This window comes from Macrobrachium rosenbergii, chromosome 30 (assembly GCF_040412425.1).
Source record: "Macrobrachium rosenbergii isolate ZJJX-2024 chromosome 30, ASM4041242v1, whole genome shotgun sequence".
NCBI classification, from domain to species: Eukaryota; Metazoa; Arthropoda; class Malacostraca; order Decapoda; family Palaemonidae; genus Macrobrachium; species Macrobrachium rosenbergii.
This window is the reverse complement of record NC_089770.1, coordinates 4,851,001-4,873,101: the sequence shown is the minus strand read 5'-3', so window position 1 is coordinate 4,873,101 and position 22,101 is coordinate 4,851,001. Positions and strand designations below refer to the sequence as shown.

Below are 22,101 nucleotides of genomic sequence, written 5' to 3'. Positions count from 1 at the left end.
TACTCTTGTAGGTTAGGCTATTGACCATGCTCTCAAAACCTTAATCCAGAGATACGTATCACTGAGGTGTTAGTTCAAAGGATGGAGCTGCTACTACTACTACCACTACTACTACTACTAGTACTACTACTACTACTCAACAGAATATTAGTGTTCTGTCATTCTTTTTGCTGAAAATCGGTAGAAGTACAATACACCAGTTATCCCCATTTTGCTTTAACACACAGTGAAGGCAGATAACTTATGAATGACCTGCTTACAAGTTACAGCTCAAAAGGAGGGTGATGTGTCATCCTTGACTGCTTGTTTTCTAAGTGTAACTTGTAAGCGGGTAATTTTCAAATAAACAAGGACTGCAGTTATTAACGCTCTGCCTCTAATTGCATTTAGTTTTTAACCTATGCATCTTTCTCTCGGTTACTTTGCACTGAAATGGTAGTTTTATCACTGTCTTTCGTAGAAACAATAACCAACTTTGATGTTATTAGAGGTTTCAGGCAAGTTATATTTTTGACGGCTTCCAACACTGGTCCTTTCGTCTGTACATCTTAAGTAAACTCAAGTTTCTTTTTGCATTCCTTTGCGTGACCGTATACCAGTATTTTCCTTGCATGAAGCAGCATTGTCTTGCAACTCTAACGTGCAAGATATTCTCAGTTCCTTGAATTTGTGGCGTTTTGTATCCATAATAGTCCTGGTCATTGATAAAAGTCTAGATTTAGGTGTGCTGCAGGAATGTAATGTTGCAAGGATTACTAGACACGTTAGAAATACTGGCTTTGTTGAAAAAATATCTTAATATGACTATAAAAAAGTGGACAGCTGCAACTTTCATAGTCTACCCAAGATACAACTCAGGAAGCTTCAGAGAAACTAAATATACTGGACAGAGCAGCAAGATTTACAATAAAAGTCGTCAAACCTCGGGACAATAAAAAAGTATACCTTAGTTTAACCAGACCACTGAGCTGATTAACAGCTCTCCTAGGGCTGGCCCGAAGGATTAGACTTATTGTACGTGGCTAAGAACCAACTGGCTACCTAGCAACGGAACCTACAGCTTATTGTGGAATCCGAACCACATTATACCGAGAAATGAATTTCCATCACCAGAAATAAATTCCTCTAATTCTTCATTGGCCGGCCGGAGACTCGAACGCGGGCCCAGCAGATAGCTATCCGAGAACGATACCGACCCGTCCAACGAGGAACTAACTTCGGGACAGAATTACCTCTGTATTGTCCCGAGGCTACCGACTTCCTATCAAAGCTACGACAATGATTAAAGTATGCTTGAAGACTCATCAAGCTTTTAAGACAGCATGTCCAAAATTAGTCAGATTTGCTGTGCATTATGCAACCAACGAATGAAGACAAAGACTAGTTATATATGGCTACAGGTACACTTCGAATAGCTGGTATTCTAGACTAAATTTACAGCACAAGGTAGGCCTACAGTAGGTTCTCACTCGAGAACTGAAAATATCGTCTTTCATAAAAAGTGAAGATTGTTTTTTAGAGTGTTATGAGTATGGATATGACTTTCATATTTTCAGAGAGTTATGGCAATTAATATGGAATATTCCGCAGGACTCTCAGTGTCTCTGCACTATTGAGCACAGGACAAATGAATTTGCATATCACACAGACAGCCTTCGATGGAAAGGAACCAGATGAGAATTCTAATGTAAGTAAATGCTTACTGACGCATTTATCCTGACTGCTGAATCGTGGGTGAACACCCAGTGCAGAAAACAGCCAAAGTAGCCACTTTATATACCTGGGCAAAGTTAGTCATCAGCTACTCGAACAGAAACACTGCCAGAGAGAGAGAGAGAGAGAGAGAGAGAGAGAGAGAGAGAGAGAGAGAGAGAGAGAGAGAGATGGGGGAATTAAGTTAGTCATTAGTAATATAAAGCCATCCTCCCCACACACACACACACACACACACACACACACACACACACACACTCGCACGGGGAGAGAGAGAGAGAGAGAGAGAGAGAGAGAGAGAGAGAGAGAGAGAGAGAGAGAGAGAGAGAGAGAGAGGATTAAGTTAGTCACTAGTGAGTTAAATGCCATCCTCCACACACATACTGCCACAAAGAGAGAGAGAGAGAGAGAGAGAGAGAGAGAGAGAGAGAGAGAGAGAGAGAGAGAGAGAGAGAGAGAGAGAGAGAGAGAGAGACTGCCAATGAAAAGACTTTACAAAGATCCCAGTCAAGCCAGCCAAATTAATCTCCTACAACCTGTCTTGATCATGAACGCCACGTGCCTTTGCACTCACACCAAAGATAGCTGCGTTTATTCCTGGAAACTCTCAAAATTAAATAACAGAACAGAATAGAATATACAATTTAGGCCTAAAGCCAAGCGCTGGGGCTTCTGAGGTCATTCAACACTGAAAGGAAAAGTGAGAGTAAGAGGTCTGAAAGGTGCGACAGGTGGAAAGCCTCGCAGTTGCACTGTGAAGAAATTGTTAGGAGAAGGCTGGGGAAAGTACGGTGGAAGATAGAGAACATGAATGGAGGTACAGTAAAATGAAGGAAAGGGGTTGTAGCTAGGTTCATGAGGAAGGGACGCTGCAAAGAACCTTCAGTAATGCCTACAGTGCACCGCACGTGAGGTGCACTGGCGGTAAAATAAATAATGGAGGAGTCACTGATACATACAAAAGTTCCTCGTATACATTCATATAATCTACTAAAAAAAACAATAATGATAACAATAATATCACAAAGGCACCACCAAAGTCTATCACATCATCATACGCCATTATGGAAAAAAAAGTTTTTAAAAATTATATTTTGAAAAATTAAAATTACTTTGCAACGATGCAAAAGTTTTTCCTGAAGTTTTTCGTCAAGTTTTTGTCATTTCAGAAAGGCACAGATATCTCAAACTACATATAAAAAGATTTTATTTTTCTTATGCTATGTAGGTAAAAAAATTCTTAAAGATAATCGATTCTTCGTCACACTTAGGTCAATATATACCGTTTGTGATTTCGTCTTTCCCTCACACAATGAAGGTTTTATCTTTATTTTCCACACAGAGTATCTTTTTTCCACACAATCTTTGTTTTCCATACAATCTTCGCAATCCAAACAATCTTCATTTTCCATACAATCTTTATTTTTCCACACAAAACCAAAAGCAGTTTCATTTACTTCTCATAATTCAGTTTCAGTTTGATTTGAGTGCTGATTTGGCCCACCTCACAATATTATCCTTTCTCCAACATTCTCCAACATTTCTCGACCCTCTCCCCAACCTCCATCATTCGCCAACACACTCCACCTCAGTAAGGCCTCCAAACGGGGTCAGGTGGCCTAGGATGGTTCCCTGAGAGGCTCCCTAAAGATCCTGAGGGCGGAGGCAGCGAGTGGGGCGGAGGAGGAGGAAGATGCCCTTGGCTGGAGGAGGAGGAGGAGGAACCAGCTCCTCTGATCAAATCCTCCCGGGTGGGCGTGTTCGTGGGCGGGGTGAGGGTCGTGGGCGTGTGTGGAAGAACGGAGCACAGTGACGAATAGAGCAGGGATGCTGCCGGGATCATGGGCGGAGCCAAGTAGACTCCGGCGTGGCCTCCTCCTAAGAGGTTAGGCCCACCCCCTAATATCCCAGCACCGCCCCCTCCCAAAGCGCCCGCCCCGCTCCCATTCACGCCGTGGGCGGCACTCTGCAAGCTGCTCCCACTCCCGTGCGCCCCCGGAGGAGCCGCTGCTGACGACGCCGCGGCCGCCGCAGCTGCTGCCAGTAGGTCTACGTTTCCGGTTCCCATTCCTCCGAGGACGCCAGCGGGTCCGAGGACGTTGTTGCTCCCGCCGAAGACGCTCGTTCCTCCGCCGAGCATGCTCAGGGTGGTGGACACGGAGGAAGGCGGGAGGACGGGATGGCCCCCTCCTCCTCCTGCTCCTAAAAGGTCTTTGGATAGGCTTAGGCTCGCTGCGGCGTCTCCGAGTTGATCTGGTAACACTGGAAAGCGTAAAATGATTGTTAAAAACTTCGTCAACAAGTTGTTCTGGCAACAGTGAAAGATCAAATCTGACAATGCTGAAAGATGAAATAATTCTTAAAAACTTCGTCTCCGAGTTGTTCTGGAAACACTGGAAAATTATAATAACTCCTAAAAACTTCGTTTCCAACTTGTTCTGGCAACAATGAAAAACAAAAATTCAATTAAAACTTTGTTTAAATAAAAACCAAAGTTGTTCTGGCAACAATGAAAAACAAAAAGTGACAATTAAAAAGATAATATTATCAAAGCTAAATCTAAGACACTGTAAATAAAACAAGAAAAGATTCTCATTATTTGTTTTTTGGGATATTTAGCGTTCGGTTTTCCCAATGATCTTTTTGCAGAACATCAAGCTATTATCTCACTGTCTTTCTCAGAACAAGTTCTTGGGGATATTTAGTGTTCAAAGGTGTTTTCCCAATGTCTTTATTGCAGATAATATCATCAAGCTATTATCTAAGACACTGAACTGTTCGTGTAGTCTCGTTAAGACATTTCAAGTATATAAATACTGTCAGAAAATCTCATAATCAAAGACATACAATCAAAAAGTTACTCTTCAATATCTTTACTGCAGACTTTATCATCAAGCCATTATCTAAGACAATAAAATATTCGTGTAGTCAATTTAAAACATTTCAAATATACAAACACTGTCAGAATCTCATAATCAAAGCCATACAAACCAATCTATCGACGATCATAACCACTGTAACGCCAGATCGCACAAACACATCAATACAACACAAACAGCATTGTCAGAGTATAGCCTCAAATGGGTATGAAAATGCATACTTACAATTAAGGTGGCTGGAAGACGCAGCAGCTACTTCCGAAATGCCCACGTCCCTGTGGGCACCAGGAGGAAGGGCGGGGCTCAGGTGACTCTGCCCATGCGGACCGTGGCCAGAAGGGCAGGCTGGAAGGGACGATCCTAGGTAGGAGGGAGGATACCCTGGCGGTGGGTATGTGGCCCACCCCGTGTCAACGAGACCTGGAAATGTTAGAACATTATGGAATAGAATATATAGAATTCAGGCCAAGCGCTGGAACCTGTGGGGTCATTCAGCGCCGAAACGGAAACTGACGGTAAAGAGGTCTGAAAGGCGTGACAGGAGGAAAACCTCAAAGCAGATGCGCTATGAATCAATTGTTAGAAGAGGTTAAGGAAAGTAAGATGGAAGAAAGGGAATATGAACGGAAGTACAGTAAAAGGAATGGAAGGGGTTGCAGCTGTAGTCTTTACCTATCACTTGAGTGCCTGAGACTCCACAGGGGCACTCAAGAGCTCGTATAGTTTCTTATAGAGAGAGAGAGAGAGAGAGAGAGAGAGAGAGAGAGAGAGAGAGAGAGAGAGAGAGAGAAACTAATCGAAGAGGGAAAATTGTCGAATGTACCCATTGCAGCTTACTGGCACAATGGTTTTGAGAGAGAGAGAGAGAGAGAGAGTCCATACCTTTCTTAGAGAGAGAGAGAGAGAGAGAGAGAGAGAGAGAGAGAGAGAGTCCATACCTTTCTTAGAGAGAGTCCAAACCTTTCTTAGAGAGAGAGAGAGAGAGAGAGAGAGAGAGGGAGAGAGAGAGAGAGTCCATACCCTTTCTTAAAAGAGAGAGAGAGAGACCATACCTTTCTTAAAAGAAGAGAGAGAGAGAGAGAGAGAGAGAGAGAGAGAGAGAGGCTTTCTCAAAGAGAGAGAGAGAGAGAGAGAATGAATTTATGGCCGGCACACGCAACAAGTAGCGGGGATCGCTTAAACTATCAATTTTACAGCAGGATCCGAAAGCCGTCATGCAACGGCCGAATGAAGGGCCATGATTAAGCGGCTTGGTCATCCCACGCCGTTATTAGATTATTATATACCATGACCCGGGTCATTAAGTGACCCGGAGGTTTAAAAGCCCAAACTCCGATCCGTAGGTTGTAAGAAGGAATTTGGTGGGGTTCGAAGGTATCACTACCATCGAAAATGATAAAAGAAACATGAAAAAATGTGCCGTTTCTTCGGCGCAATCGAGTTTTCTGTACAGCGTATAATCAAGGCTAACGAAAATAGATCTATCATTCGGTGGTCTCGGTATAATGCTGTATGAACTGTGGCACATGAAGCATTCAGCCACGGCCCGGTGGTAGCCTGTCCTATAGCGTTGACCATACACACGATTCATTGGCTAATTTTAATTTTAATCTTAAAATAAAAACTACTGAGGCTAGAGGGCTGCAAATTGGTATGTTGATCATCCACCCTCCAGTCATCAAACATGCCAAATTGCAGCCCTCTAGCCTCTTCAGTAGTTTTTAATTTACTTAATTTTAAAGTTAGCCATAATCATGCTTCTGATAACGATATAGGATAGGCCACCACCGGGCGGTGGTTAAAGTTTCATGGGCAGCGGCTCGTAAAGCATCGTACCGAGACCACCGAAAGATAGATCTATTTTCAAGCCTCGATTATACGCTGTAAACTGTGCAGAAAACTCAGATTGCTCTCTTAAACTGCATATTTTAAAAATTTTTTTGTGCTCAATAGGCCCTTAATTTTTCTTCCTTACTTCAACTTATTTCCCTTCTTCAGGTCTGGGCTAGAAAAGGACACTTATAAGTTCTCATTCTTATTTGCCCTTAATTTCAAATACAGTAATGTATTTTTTCAGTTATGAATTAATAATAACTTGTGTTGTTGTGATCTTATTTGATTCAGAATTTCATTCTGAAATTGGCAATTCCTTATCTGTATCAAATTTCAACTGCGTGTTTTTATATGCCCTGCAATGAAACAAAAGCTATCTATCTAAGGCTATCTATCTATCTATCTATCTATCTATCTATATCTATATATATATATATATTAGTATATATTATTAATTAATTAATATTATTATTATTCACTAGGTGGCAATTTTAGCTGTCCACCCACAACAAAGATTATCAATGGCTTCTGAACAAACTTACTTAAAATATTCAAGAGGTTTGCCACGCCAATATTGATTTCATAATGCTCGTTCAGACTAACTCAATTAACTTTCGAGCTTTCAACCCGAAATAACATATAATAATGTTTATCTTACTTTTTTTTTTTATTTCTAAACAGGTTATGAATAATAAGTAGCGTCAAGGCGTCCCGGGAAGGCTTGACGCATTCACCCACAAATCAAATGAAGCTTAATCTTTAATAATAAAATCTGAATGGATTTCGTTTGTCCTCCCCCGGGTGACAGTAGGGGAGACATGACACAGCCACCCACCCCATGCAAACGGGTTTGTCCGCACCGGGAGGGGCGGGGAAAGGTAGGGGATCGGGGTTAGGGGAGACAGCAGCCCCAGGTTCCAGCTTACGTAGCGCGCGCGAGCAAGCTCGCTGAAACATACTGAACAACCTATAGGAAACTACAACGAATGAATTATGTAATTCGTTGGTCTCTCCTTAAAGTTAAATAATTTTTCAGTTATTTGAATTATTTAATAATTTTCCGTAATGACCTCAAGCTTATCAACTGTAAAATTAAACCAAGAATATTTGGAAACGAGTAAAACTGTCATTGTGGACCTTGTGTCTTGATAATTTACTTAACATTTTTATCTATTTATCTATTAATTTGTTAATTTATTTTTTTTTGCATTTTAATAGACGATCTTTTTTTCTGTATTTCCCTTTACCTTCTGTTATTTCTTTCTGATGAACACCATAATATTCTTTGGGAGTTTGAATTTCAAGTCAGTGGCCCCTTTGGTGGGCGTGTTCCATATGAATAGGGTTCATCTTCTGAATAATAATAATAATAATAATAATAATAATAATAATAATAATAATAATAATATATCAGAATCGGTGAACGTGACCAAAATAAACTTCATTATTCCATTTGATTTCTGGAGATAAACGGATATTTCGAGCTTGGCGCAAGATGCGCGTCAAACGGCAAAAAACGTCAAAACTCGCCAATAAGACCCAGTAATGAACTGTTTTACCGACGGGGATATGGTCGTGGCATGTTGTCCTTCCCATAAATCTTCGCAGGACGGATTTCCCGTACGAGGAAGAAGAAGAAGAAGAAGGGAGGAGGTATTGACGAAAAACTGAAAATGACCACCTTCTGTAGTGACACATCCCCCGTCCAATCCATCGGTAATGATTGACAATGGGAGGTTGGCCGTGGTGGCATATTTGAGCCACCGAACTCCCCCTCCACACCCCCACCCCGCCCCCTTCATCTATTTGTCAACTAACAAGGCGGTGGTAATGCATTCCTCCATGATTGTCAAACCCAGATAGGGACTCCCAGTCCCCATCTAACCACCCCCCATAACTCCCCAGTACTCCCCGTCATCATCATCTTTTTCCTTCTGCTAAACTGTCCTGCTTCGCCGTATTAAAACGATTTCACGAAAGCCGTATTCCAACATTCCCAAGCCACGTCGCATTCCCGAACTACGGGCGTGACGCCGTAAGGGCGGGAATCGATTCCCGGCCGAGCGAGACGGTTGCGTCTTTCAGACGCGGTACGAAAACGGTAATTCGGGGAGTGTTTTAAATGTAGGCGTCGCGTGCTAGGGGGTCGTATGCGGACACGAGGTGGTGTGGTTGTCGGCGCGGCGAAGGTGGTTGGTATGTGGTGTTGGTAAATGGTGGTAGCAGCGAGGTGGTGGCAGTAGCGGTGGTGGTATTGTTACCTGAAGGGAAGGAAAGGGGGTGGCTGGATACGTACTGTTTATGTGCTTTAGTGGTACTATGGCAGGACGACTTAACCAAGGGATGGAGAATATAGTACATTGGGCTTTGCTTTACGGCGACGAGGTTCAGGTGGAACAGAAAGAGCATGAAAGTAACTAGAGAGGTAGGAAATAGGAGAGAAAGGTAGAAAATACGAGGGAAAGGTAGTTACCTATAGAGAAGGAAAGGGGGCGGGTGGAATCGTACGGTGTGGTTTGATGGTACTAAGGGAGGACGACTTAACCAAGACCTAGAGAATATAGAACATTGGGCTTTACGACGAGGAGGTTGAGATAGAAAGAGCACTAAAAGTAGCTAGAGAGGTAGGAAAAGGTAGAAAGAAGGAAACAAAATGAGGAAAGGTAGGAAATAGGAGAGAAGGAAAATAGGGAATAGGAAATGAGGAAAGGTAGGAAATGAGGGAAAGGTAAAAAAAAATACGAAAGGTAGAAAATACGAGGGAGAAGTAGAAAATACAAGGGAACAGTAGAAAATACGAAAGGTAGAAAATACGAGGGAGAAGTAGGAAACACGAGAGAAAGCTAGAAAATACGAGAGAAAGTTAGGAAAGACGAGAGAGAGCTAAAAAATACAAGGAAAAACTATAAAATACGAGAAAAAGTATAAAAGACGAGGAAAGCTAGAAAATACGAAAGAAAGCTACAAAATACGACGGAGAGCTAGAAAACACGAGAGAGAGGTAGCACATACATGTGCTACCTTTCTCTCGAAGAGACTCACGCCGATTCCAAATGCACAGCAACGCACGAAACACATGATAGGAAATTGAAGTGTCTTGGTTAGGTCCTGCATTTGTGGAGTGAGGGGGGGAAAAGGAACCTTAGCATATATATATATCTCCACGGTAACTAACATGCACGCCTCGCCGCCGATGGTATAATCTACCTCGGTCGGTAGTTAGTAGGTGTTATTAATATTGATGGTTCGGTAATTGGGTCTAATGACTGTGGTTTGAAAATAGCGGTAGGTGCCATACACGCAATGCTAAGCTAAGCTATACGCTGCTTGGCAGCGAGTAAACAATGTTAAAAGTAATGCAAAAAATATGTGTATCTGACAATTACCACGAGCTCAACCGCGTAGGAGGGGCGACACTTACGGTGTGCTTGAGTGGCACACTGTAGATGAACACGTTGGCTCACTGTAGATGAACTCAGTGGCTCACTGTAGATAAACTCAGTGGATCATTGTAGATGAACACAGTGGATCACTGTAGATGAACACAGTGGCTCACTGTAGATGAACACAGTGGATCACTGTAGATGAACACAGTGGATCACTGTAGATGAACACAGTGGTGATGAACTCACAGGAAACTGTAGATGAACACAGTGGCTCACTGTAGATGAACACATTGGCACACTGTAGATGAACACAGTGGCTCACTGTAGATGAACTCAGTGATCACTGTAGATGAACACAGTGACACACTGTAGATGAACTCAGTGGCACACTGTAGATGAACACAGTGGCACACTGTAGATGAACAGAGTAGGACACTGTAAGATGGTAGGCCTACTCCAATATTCTGAGCAGCGTCCTTCCTTAGGATCCCAGCTGCAATGCTTCCTGCCTTTTATTCCTCACCCACTCACATTCAGCTGACCAACTCCTTGATCTTTACCTAGTACTAAATCCTCTGATCAAGTCCTTACAGAGTCAGGAGCTCTCTCAAGTGACAAAGCAATTCACAAGAACAATAGGCTAACCTCAAGCTGGAACCCCTAAACGCTTATAGAAATAACAATATATAATTCAAGAAGGCATTCAACGCTCCATAACGAACCTTCCGTCCCAACGGAGTGAAATCGAAGTGAAATGAACTTATTACTGTACTGCACATGCTGCGTTGATTACAGGTAATTTCCTGCCACTGAATTACAGGCTTTTAGACGACCCCAAACACTAGGCGTAATTTGAATTACCTCAAGTAATGGATGTAATGTAGTACAGAATTCTGTTATTTCAGTTATGGTGAGACTGAACTAGTAGTGCTACACTACACAGAGTAAAAGGATTCTCAAGTCTCCCAAGATACAGAGTACAAGACGAAAATGTAGATCTTGTCGCCCAGTATTTAGGCAAAAAGTTTCTCGAAACGAAACACTGAGGATTCAGACATGCGAACGATAAATCATTACTCCGATTGTCAGTTGGCGCACACTAGCGTTTTCACGATGTAGGCCAACGATTTATTTTTTTTTTTTTTTTTTTTATTTTTGATTTGTGCCTATTTTTTCCAGCAGGTCTAAATTATCAAACTGAGGTTTAATGACAATATGTCACTGAAAAATTGACACCGAGATCATTTAACATCTGACTGATATATATACTTTTACAAGTTCACTAGGACTGCAAGGAAAACATCCCTTCAGTCCAGCTCTCTCTCTCTCATCCTCTCTCTCTCTCTCTCTCTCTCTCTCTCCTCTCTCTCTCTCTCTCTCTCTCTCTCAGCATACATCAAGAGGAGACCTGAATTCGATCACGGAGCCGAGCGAAGTATGGACTGACATGGGAGAGTTAAAACTCACAGTAAGCCTCTTTATCTAGCCAGTTCACTGTGTACCTGGCTGTGGTAGACTGCTGCAGGTCGCAGCTGGGTTGGAATATGATCAATACTTCGTCAAAATTATCATGAATTAAATGACCAAACTCTTCGCATTCGTACTAGAGGTTTCTGGGTTATAATTGAACGTTTCCAATTCTGTCTCATTCTTCCGCTTGCCAAGCTTTGGGATTCTTTTCCTGCATCTGTTTTCCTTAAAATTAAAGAAACCTTTCTTCCAGATATTAAAAAGCTATATTCTAGTTGTGTAGGTCTAGCAATGAGATCAGATAGACTAGTGAGTCTAGGTGCTACTTTTTCTAGATGCTGTTACTGCTGCTGCTACTACTACTACTAGTACTACTACTACTACTACTACTACTACTACTACTACTACTACTACTACTACTACTACTGCCGCCTATTTATAATAATAATAACAATTAATAACAAATAATGTTTTCTCAGAACTATCCCAAGTACAAATATCTTGATCCACGCTCCAAAAAACCAATCCCCTTCTATGCTATTCCTACTATTAAAAATACTAAAAAAATAATAATAATATTATTAATAATAATATTATCATTAACACAACACAAATACAAAGTTCGGCCCTCCATTAAAAACCCAAAAAGCGCATGGAGACAGAGACACGCTAGAGGCAAAAAAAAAAAAAAAAAAAAACCCGACGAGCGGAATCATATTTACAGCTCGTAAGGTATATAGAATACGTCACGCCACGCCCAAATGAAGTCGACGTGCACACAGCGGTAAGCATTACAAAACCATTAAAACATACACACACACGTACATACACATACGTACACACACACACACACAAAAACACGTGACTTGTGAGCAAAGCGCCAACGCGCCTATGAGCCTACACTGGTTGGGGGACATTGCAATGATAATGCAAGACATTCACGAATGGTTATTCTCGTGGATGTCTGTCCAATTTTCCTACGAAGGGAATGTCTTGTTTACACCGAAGGGTAAAGGGTGGTACAGGGCATCCTAATGCCCTTTTTGAAGCCCAGGTCCGAAAGGGAACGAGAAACTGGGAAATGTAGAAGGGAGCCTTTGGCGTTGTAGAAACTCGGCTTCTCCAACTAGGGGTGCAGCCTGGATGATAATAATAATAATAATAATAATAATAATAATAATAATAATAATAATAATAATAATAATAATAATAATAATAATAATAAGAAGAAGAAGAAGAAGAAGAAGAAGAAGAAGAAGAAGAAGAAGAAGAAGAAGAAGAAGAAGAAGAAGAGTTATAAGTCCAGGTAAAAACTGGGAAATGGGTTATAAGTCTATTTAAAAATTGAGAAATGGGTTATAAGTATTTAAAAACTGAGAAATGGGTTATAAGTCTATTTAAAAACTGATAAATGGGTTATAAGTCTATTTAAAAACTGAGAAATGGGTTATAAGTCTATTTAAAAACTGATAAATGGGTTATAAGTCTATTTAAAAACTGAGAAATAGGTTATAAGTCTATTTAAAAACTGAGAAATGGGTTATAAGTCTATTTAAAAACTGAGAAATGGGTTATATAAGTTTATTTAAAAACAGAAAAATGGGTTATAAGTCTAGGTAAAAACTGGGAAATGGGTTATAAGTCTAGGTAAAAACTGAGAAATGGGTTGTAAGTCTAGGTAAAAACTGAGAAATGGATTGTAAGTCTAGGTAAAAACTGAGAAATGGGTTATATAAGTCTAAGTAAAGACTGAGAATTGGGTTTTAAGTCCAAGTAAAAACTGAGAAACGGGTCATAAGTCTATTTAAAAACTGAGTCATATCTATTTAAAAACTGAGAAACGGGTCATAAGTTAAAAACTGAGAAACGGGTCATAAGTCTATTTAAAAACTGAGAACGGGTCTTAAGTATATTTAAAAACTGAGAAAACGGGTCATAAGTCTATTTAAAACTGAGAAACGGGTCATAAGTCTATTTAAAAACTGAGGAGTGGGTCATAAGTCTATTTAAAAATTGAGAAACGGGTCATAAGTCTATTTAAAAACAGAGAAACGGGTCATAAGTCTATTTAAAAACTGAGAAACGGCTCATAAGTCTATTTAAAAACTGAGAAACGGGTCATAAGTCTATTTAAAAACTGGGAAACGAGTCATAAGTCTATTTAAAAACTGAGAAATGCGGTACCCCAGACAGCAACATGTTTCCCCTCCAAACAAACTCTTCCTTGACAATGAGGGGACATCTATCGGGGTGGTCAGGTGAGACCTGTCGCGACAAACATATCTCTCAAAGCTAGGTCACGCGATGCCATACTTCGACTAATTATAATTATCTGTACAGGAAAAAGCTCTTCTTCATTTCAAGAGGCACGGGATTACACTGTCCTCTTGTTGTCACCTTTTTCAATTTTTTTTATTATTTATTTATTTAATTATATTTGTTTTTATTTTTATTTATTTATTTGTTTATTTTTTTGCTCTGGACTGCAAAATGTCGCCAGGTGGCTTAATTACGTTTTCATTATTAAAGGAATTTCAGTGTCATTTTCTGGGCCACTGGATATAAATATAATTCACGGTGTTTCCTGAGAAATGACTTCAGTTATTATTATTATTATTATTATTATATTATTATTATTATTATTATTATTATTATTATTCAGATGATGAACCCTATTCATATAGAACAAGCCCAACAAAGGGGCCACTGACTTGAAATTCAAGCTTCCAAAGAATATTATGGTGTTCATTAGCAAATATGAGAACGTAAAGAGAAATACAGAAAGAAGAGATCTCACTTATTAAAAAAGAAACAATAAATCAATAAATAAATAGATAAAAATGTATTAAAATGCAAGAAGAATACAGCATTACGGTAGCAATGCACTGCACCTTCGCTTCCAGGCGTGATTATTAAAAATTTCCATCTTCCTGCAGGATTTTGAATGATGTAAAGTATTATAAACTTCAATACTTAAAAGTCTAGAGTTCTGTACAGTAGGGAGGCTTATAAATCACAGAAAAGGTCTGTAGATGACCTGAACTTGATGGGAGTTCGAGATGACAGAACAAAATACTGAAAGGATTTTTTTGGACTTTTTCTGAAGCCTTTTACTGTGGGTTGATTCTCTGGTGTTTTTTGACTGGGCAGGAGAGAGAGAGAGAGAACATTTAAAATCTGACCCCCAAAACATTTTTTGGCAAGAGCTGACGTCAAAATAGTAGACTATGAATATACTGAATATATTGATGATGTTTTGTACTGTTTAATTAAAGCACAATCATACGGGTATCTGTCAAAGTCGATAATTTTCTGAAAACGATTCTTGAGCAGATACACTAAAAAACCTTATTACTGAATCTCTGTTTCAAGTGGCTGTGCAGCCAGACTACACCTTGATTACGACCCACTACATTTAACTAACTACGAAGTCCTTTTTTAACACTACTAGGGTTAACAAAGGTCACGAATGGGATTTACTGTGATACAACGTACCTAGAGCGTCTCGGCCCGGTAGGTGATCGAACCCGAGTATTCCCGCTGGCAGGGCGAGAACGCCCACCTCCTCATTGCTTTCGCGGTTACTATTATTATTATTCGTGTGCCCATATTCTACGAAAACATAGAGAAATAAGATATATATATATATATATATGTATATATATATATATATATATATATATATATATATATATATATATATATATATATATAATATATATTGGCAATGTAAAAATTCCTAGAGAGAAAAATGTCAAATAAAATAAACTAAATCAAAGCAGCTGAAGATAAAGATGTAGAACTCAAACTGTATAAGTTCCACATCACACGGTAATAAGTAAGCTTTCAATGCATACATTATCTCTACGTAAAAGTACGTAAATCTGAAAATAAAAATCTAAAATGCTTCTAATTCCACATTCAACAGTGAGCTACGATGCGGAATCACAACAGCGTAAGGAGAAAAAATATTATAATTTGCAAATATTTAACATGCGTCTGATTCCACATAAAACAGTGGGCTAAAAGATAAGGAATTAAACAGCGCGATGAAAAATAATTGATATACTGCAATGCAATAGCCAGTCCTACGTAATTTGAAAACAAACAAATTAATATGCTTCTAATTCCACGTTCATCAGTGGGCTAAGATGCGGAATTTCTTCAACGTAACGTGAAAAAAATAAAAAATGGAATACAACAGCCAATACAACATCATGGAACCCTACAACAGTTGTAGGCATTTTTAGATATTTTTATAGGAAATTCTTTTTAAACTCATTTATTTTTAGTTCCCTATTTAAATCTATTGCGGCGTCAGTAACTTAGATGCTGTGACGCCAGTTTTAATAGACATAATCAATCAATCAATCATTTCAATTAGTTAATCAAGAGAAGTTTAAGCCGTTCGCTGTATGACCGTTGTATTCCAACTGTATTCCCACAGATCAGGGATTTATTTGCTGTAGTCGATTGCATTCAATACAGCCAAATGTAGTTGTATTAACTGTAGTTGACTGCATTCAATACAGCCAAATGTAGATGCATTGACTGTATCTGAATGCATTCAATACAGCAAAATATAGATGTATTAACTGTATCTAAATGCATTCAATACAGCCAAATGTAGATGTATTAACTGTAGTTGACTGCATTCAATACAGCCAAATGTAGATATACTGACTGAATCTGACTGCATTCAATACAGCCAAATATAGATGTATTGACTGTAGCTGACTGCATTTAATACAGCCAAATCTAGATGTACTGACTGCAGCTGAATGCATTCAATACAGCCAAATATAGATGTACTGAATGTAGTTGACTGCATTTAATACAACCAAACGCAGAATACGTACCGGTGTACTTGAGGCCCAGCGAAGCGGCTAGAGGATCTGGTCTCAGGTGGTCCAGGGACGGAAGAAATGGTCGGCCCAGCCACGGAAAGCCACTACAACCTGTTAGAGGAATAATAATAATAATAATAATAATAATAATAATAATAATAATAATAATAATAATAATAAATATATATATTGGGTGCTCTCCTGCCAATTCATTCCAGAGCATTTCAACTTCAGTTTGATTCCAGAGATCAAATAATTCCGGAGGTCAAGTAATGAAAAGGATTTTTAATTTAAATATATATTGCTGTTAATTCCTTGTGGAACCATCCTCCCCTCCCTCCCTAAATCCCTTCCCCTACCTAACAGGATCCCTCCCCCTCACCACCCAAAACCAACACCACCCCCACCCCTTCCATTGTCCCTCTCTCTCTCTCTCTCTCTCTCTCTCTCTCTCTCTCTCTCTCTCTCTCTCTCTCTCTCGTGGTATGGAGGTCGCGTGTACACAGGCCATTAGGCACACACAGACCCGCCCCCGTCGTAGCTAAAGGTGGTATGAGCGTATATATATCTCTCGTGTGGTTTGATATGTGTACTTATCTCTACTTATCTCTGTTTGAAAAGTATACTTGAGCGTATTTCCAACCCCGTAATGCGTGGTTTTGAGTGTCCATTATTATGGCGGGCCTTCACGCGGTTCTGCTGTGTAACTAGCTTCTAATGCTACTAACTACTAGTGCTATGACTACCTTCCTTCGCTTCCCGTTTTCTGTTATAGGCTCAATCTACTTTTTTTTCATTCTCGTTTTCTATTTTAGGCTCAATCTATTTTTTTTATAATTCCCGTTTTCTACATTGGGCTCAATCAATCTATCTGTCGGCTTTCATTTCGTGTTGGGAGATTTGATACAGAAATGACACACGAGAGAGAGAGAGAGAGAGAGAGAGAGAGAGAGAGAGAGAGAGAGAGAGAGAGAGAGCTGAGTCCTAATAAAAACTGATTAAGAACTTCTTCCTACAAGGCGGGGTTCGAACCCAGAGCAATATGAAAAATTAAAGTTCTCTAGTATGAATCTGGGCTTTGTGTAAAGTATGAAAGAGAGAGAGAGAGAGAGAGAGAGAGAGAGAGAGAGAGAGAGAGAGAGAGAATTCATCCTACCGGTGTACGTCGTTCCCGAATAAGTTGAGAATTAATATTTCCATTCTATAATCATCCTTAATTACTTAAAAAGTATTCTTTCACTGGACTGTCAATGACTTTATTTTGACAAAGCGTCTAACCGACCAAAACATTTTACTTTTCTCGGAGAAAATACTGTTCATTTAACAATATTCTCGAATACATTACTTAACGCAAAATCCTTCCAGTTGAAGAAACTGCAAAACAATCCCTGCAGAATTTGTCAATTCAAAAGCAGTAAATAAATAAATAAATAAAACACTTGACATAGGCGAGAGACTTAGCGAAACTGTAGCTAAGAGACTGATGGACAAAAACTGACTGGTTCGTTAATCTATTCAACTGGCGTTACATAAACAAAGGTCACCGAGGCAAACTACAAACCAAATACGAGGAAACATGTTTCATTCGTGAATAAAAACCGAAAATGGTGCTCTCCGTATAATGCTGTATGAGACGCGGCGCACGGAACTTTAACCACGGTAGGGTGGTGGCCTATCCTATATCGTTGCCAGACGCACGATTAAATAAATAAATTAATAAAATAAATTAAATAAATATAATAAAACCACTGGGGCTAGAGGGCTGCAATTTGGTATGTTAGATGACTGGAGGGTGGATGATCAACATATCAATTTGCAGCCCTCTAGCCTCAGTAGTTTTTAAGATCTGAGGGCGGACAGAAAAAGTGCGGACGGACAGACAAAGCCGGCACAATAGTTTTTTGTTCAGAAAACTAAAAAAACAGGAGAAAATTCAAATTAAGGAGATGAAGAACGAACAAGAGAATGAAGAAATTGAAGATGGCGACACAAAACGAGGAAAGGTTGTAATTTGTCAGAAGCAGAACAGAGAGAATGAGAGAGAGAGAGAGAGAGAGAGAGAGAGAGATCAAAATAATGAAACATTGTGATTGTCAAATTTCGAAAGAAAAAACAAAAGAATAACTAGGAATAGAAACGAGAGAGAGAGAGAGAGAGAGAGAGAGAGAGAGAGAGAGAGAGAGAGAAAGATAGAGTGACTCAAATTTCGAAGAAAAAACAAAGAATAACTAGGAATAGAAAATGAGAGAGAGAGAGAGATCAAAAGAGAATGAAACATTGTGATTGTCAAATTTCGAGAGAAAAAACAAACATTGAATAAATTTCGAGAAAAAACAAAAGAAAACTAGAGAGAGAGAGAGAGAGAGAGAGAGAGAGAGAGAGAGAGAGAGAGAGAGAGAGAGAGAGAGACTGAGAAACAACCCGAAGAAACTTTATAGTCCGTCGAACTCCGAAAGAAAAAAAAACCAAAAGAAAAACGACAGAAGGAGAAACGAGAGATCGAGGGTCACAATTCGGCCGGTGACACAAACTCCGTGTGACAGGGGGTCAACCGCAATTCAAGATGGCGGCTCCCTCGGCCCGAGATAGGAGGTGCAGGCGCTCGATTGACGGCCAGATACGCCCGCGCCCGGAATGGGTCTGAAACCCGAGAGAACCCATTGGGCTTCCTTCCTGCGGTGGCGACGTGTGTAATGAACACTGTTCAGTTTTTTTTTTTTGGGGGGATTCTCCAGTTCTCAGGTGAAGTCAAGTCATAATTAAAGGTCCGTGCCATCATAATAATAATAATAATAATAATAATAATAATAATAAATAATAATAAATAATAATATATATATAATATATAAATATATATATATATATATATATATATATATATATATATATAATATATATATATATATATATATATATATAATATATATATATACATATATACATATATATATATATATATATATATATATATATATATATATATATATATTATATATACATATACATATTAAGAACGTGACAAGAGATGATAAAGACGAACCTCAAGCAGATTATATATTACAATTACAATGGAAACTAATTTACATACAGTAGTCCTACTACTGTGGCTGTAAATGTCAAAACAATTTACTTTTAAAACAATTTACTTTTAACAAAGCTAAAATTAACCACAGCTGAAAACACACATCTAAAACCGAAGCATTTAGTCAATATATCATTATACTTTACACTGGTTTTCCTGACTATTATAAACATCTCATCTTGAAAGGAGGAGTTGGTCAAACGCTTCCGCTGTCCTTAAGCCATATCATTTTTACTTTCAGTTTTAATCCTGTTTCCTTCGAGCCTGGGCTGGAAAAGGACACAATGTTACCTGTCTCAATGACTTTTCATATTAATTTACGAATTTTCTTCATATTTCATCAGAATTTTAACTCCGTACGGATTTTCTAATAATATTTCTTTCAGAGGGCTGACCACAAACCAAGGATAATTTCTCAGCAAATTCAGAGAGAGAGAGAGAGAGAGAGAGAGAGAGAGAGAGAGAGAGAGAGAGAGAGAGAGAGATCCACCTGCGAATTTAAGACACCATTTTTTTTTTTTTTGTCTGTTCCCAAGGTTTTATTGCTTCTATTTCAATCATTTTCCGCTTTCATCTCTTCCGAAGTCAATTGTGCGGGTTTACGAGCGTCCTCGGGATATTCCCTCTCATTTCGCGCTGCTATCAATTACAGTAGAAAAAATTACCTTAAATCAACAGATACCAGGTTTTTTTTTTCGAAAAAAATTACTCTTGATTGCCAAAAAAAATTTTTAAATTATAATTACGACAAAAAAAATTAAAAATTATAATTACAGCGCTTTCAGACTTAGCCTTTATATTCACTGTGTAAATCAACAGGTACCTGGGTTTTTTTCGAATCAACAGGTACCAGGTTTTTTCGAAAAAAAATACCCCTGGTTACCTGAAAAAAATTCATTTGCAACATTTGAGATTTAGCCTTTATATATTCACTGTGTAAATCAACAGGTACCTGGTTTTTTTTAAAATTACCCTTGGTTATATAAAAAAAATACAAAAAACACAATTACAGCGTTTTCAGATTTAGCCTTTGTACTGACTGCGAATGAATTTATATATCACCTCAAAATTCATTCGATTATCAATTGTTTTGTGTAAAAAAATCTAAATTAGAAATTATCTAGTAATATTGAAGTGCCAATTTAATTACTATAAAAAATACAAATTACTGTCACCGAAAATTCACTTCATTGGATCTTACTTGATTTTCATAAATACTTATTATTAGCCTGTATAAAAAAAAACTTTATTAATTCGCAAATTAAAAAAAAAATTCTACCATAATTAGTGCTTAAAAATTTATTAAAACTACGTTCATAACCACTGTATATCACATGAAATCTAACGAAAAACCCCACCAGATATGACAACGGCCAAACAATTACAAAAGAGAAAGGTTTCTATAATATACAGCTTAGTTACGTGGTATTAGAACCGCAAAAATACCAAGAAATATAAAAAAATATACAAAAACCTATCCCAAGCTTTACAAGAACTTGAATATAAAAAAAAAGTTACAGGTAGGAAAGATTAACATATATCCTTCACGCTGGACAACAGCTAAAAGATCCCTTCATTGCACAGACATGCCATCGTCATGGTTTTATTTTGTCAACACCATACCAGGGAGGCCACGCCACTCTATCACCATAAAACTCGGCCTTCGACAGAGTATGACCACAGTGGGCGAGTCATTATAAGTGTCTGTAAGACACTGTACCTTCGGGAGTCTGCGCCACAGTGAAGGTTAAATTTGAGTTCCAAATATCAGCCCTTCATAGACACCATACCAGGGATGTTTCTATAAATTTATGCCAGGGTTATACCTGTAACAGAGATTTTTGTTCAAGCACTGAACAAGAAGTAACTCTGGTCACTATATATATATATATATATATATATATATATATATATATATATATATATATATATATATATATATATATATATATATATATATATATACATGTGTGTGTGTGTGTGTTGTGTGTGTGTGTGCATGTGTGTGTGTGTAATGTTCATTACCATGATAAGCATTGTACCGATCCACGTACCATAAGAATACCAACAAACTACAACACGTCCTGACCACCACGTGCCCTTTTGAACCGCCCGCCATAAAACCGACCTTGAGAGAGAGAGAGAGAGAGAGAGAGAGAGAGAGAGAGAGAGAGAGAGAGAGAGAGAGAGAGAGACAGAAATCGCAGGATAAAACAAACGAGAGGTGGATTTAAGGCGGGGGTAAAGAAAAAAAATATAAAAAAATTTGGCGCGCATGACTGGGCAATAAAAGGCGGCACCTGTGTGTCTTGCGGCTTCCAAATTGTTTTACGATCCGGAAAACGGGAGGCCACACCGGCCCGGCTTAACGATATTGATTGAAATTGCTGTCTGGTTCTCACTTTGATGGGTTTATTAGAGGCTTCCGCTGCGCCGGAGGGCACTTTTGGCGGCTCTTCGATGCCCTGGCGAGAGGGGATTGAGAGGAGGGCATTATGAAGAGGGTACTGAGAGGAGGGTGTTATGAGGAGGGTACTGAGAGGAGGGCATTATGAGGAGGGTATTGAGAGGAGGGCATTATGAGGAGGGTATCGAGAGGAGGGCATTATGAGGAGGGGATTGAGAGGAGGGCATTATGAGGAGGGGATTGAGAGGAGGGCATTATGAGGAGGGTACTGAGAGGAGGGTACTGAGAGGAGGGTATTATGAGGAGGGTATTGAGAGGAGGGTATTATGGAGGAGGGTACTGAGAGGAGGGCATTATGAGGAGGGTACTGAGAGGAGGGCATTATGAGGAGGGTACTGAGAGGAGGGCATTATGAGGAGGGTACTGAGAGGAGGGCATTATGAGAAGGGTATCGAGAGGAAGGCATTATGAGGAGGGTACCGAG

The 22,101-nt window shown here is 39.1% G+C and overlaps 1 protein-coding gene across 7 annotated transcripts in view; it reads right to left on the bottom strand.

Annotated features, from left to right (window-relative positions):
* Positions 1–2,673: 2,673 nt before the first annotated feature.
* The window catches only part of LOC136854958 (runt-related transcription factor 1-like), a 64,900-nt gene continuing 45,472 nt past the window's right edge, over positions 2,674–22,101 (bottom strand). For 4 of the 7 annotated variants that reach the window (XM_067131612.1, XM_067131611.1, XM_067131615.1 and 1 more), the window contains 4 exons: positions 16,141–16,239; positions 14,777–14,893; positions 4,818–5,012; positions 2,674–3,975 (listed from right to left, as the gene is read on the bottom strand). In XM_067131612.1, coding sequence (XP_066987713.1) covers positions 3,302–3,975; positions 4,818–5,012; positions 14,777–14,893; positions 16,141–16,239 — 1,085 coding nt within the window. In that variant the 3' untranslated portion in view covers positions 2,674–3,301. The remainder of the gene's footprint in view (positions 3,976–4,817; positions 5,013–14,776; positions 14,894–16,140; positions 16,240–22,101) is intronic. The other 3 variants (XM_067131614.1, XM_067131613.1, XM_067131617.1) reach the window with 1 other exon arrangement.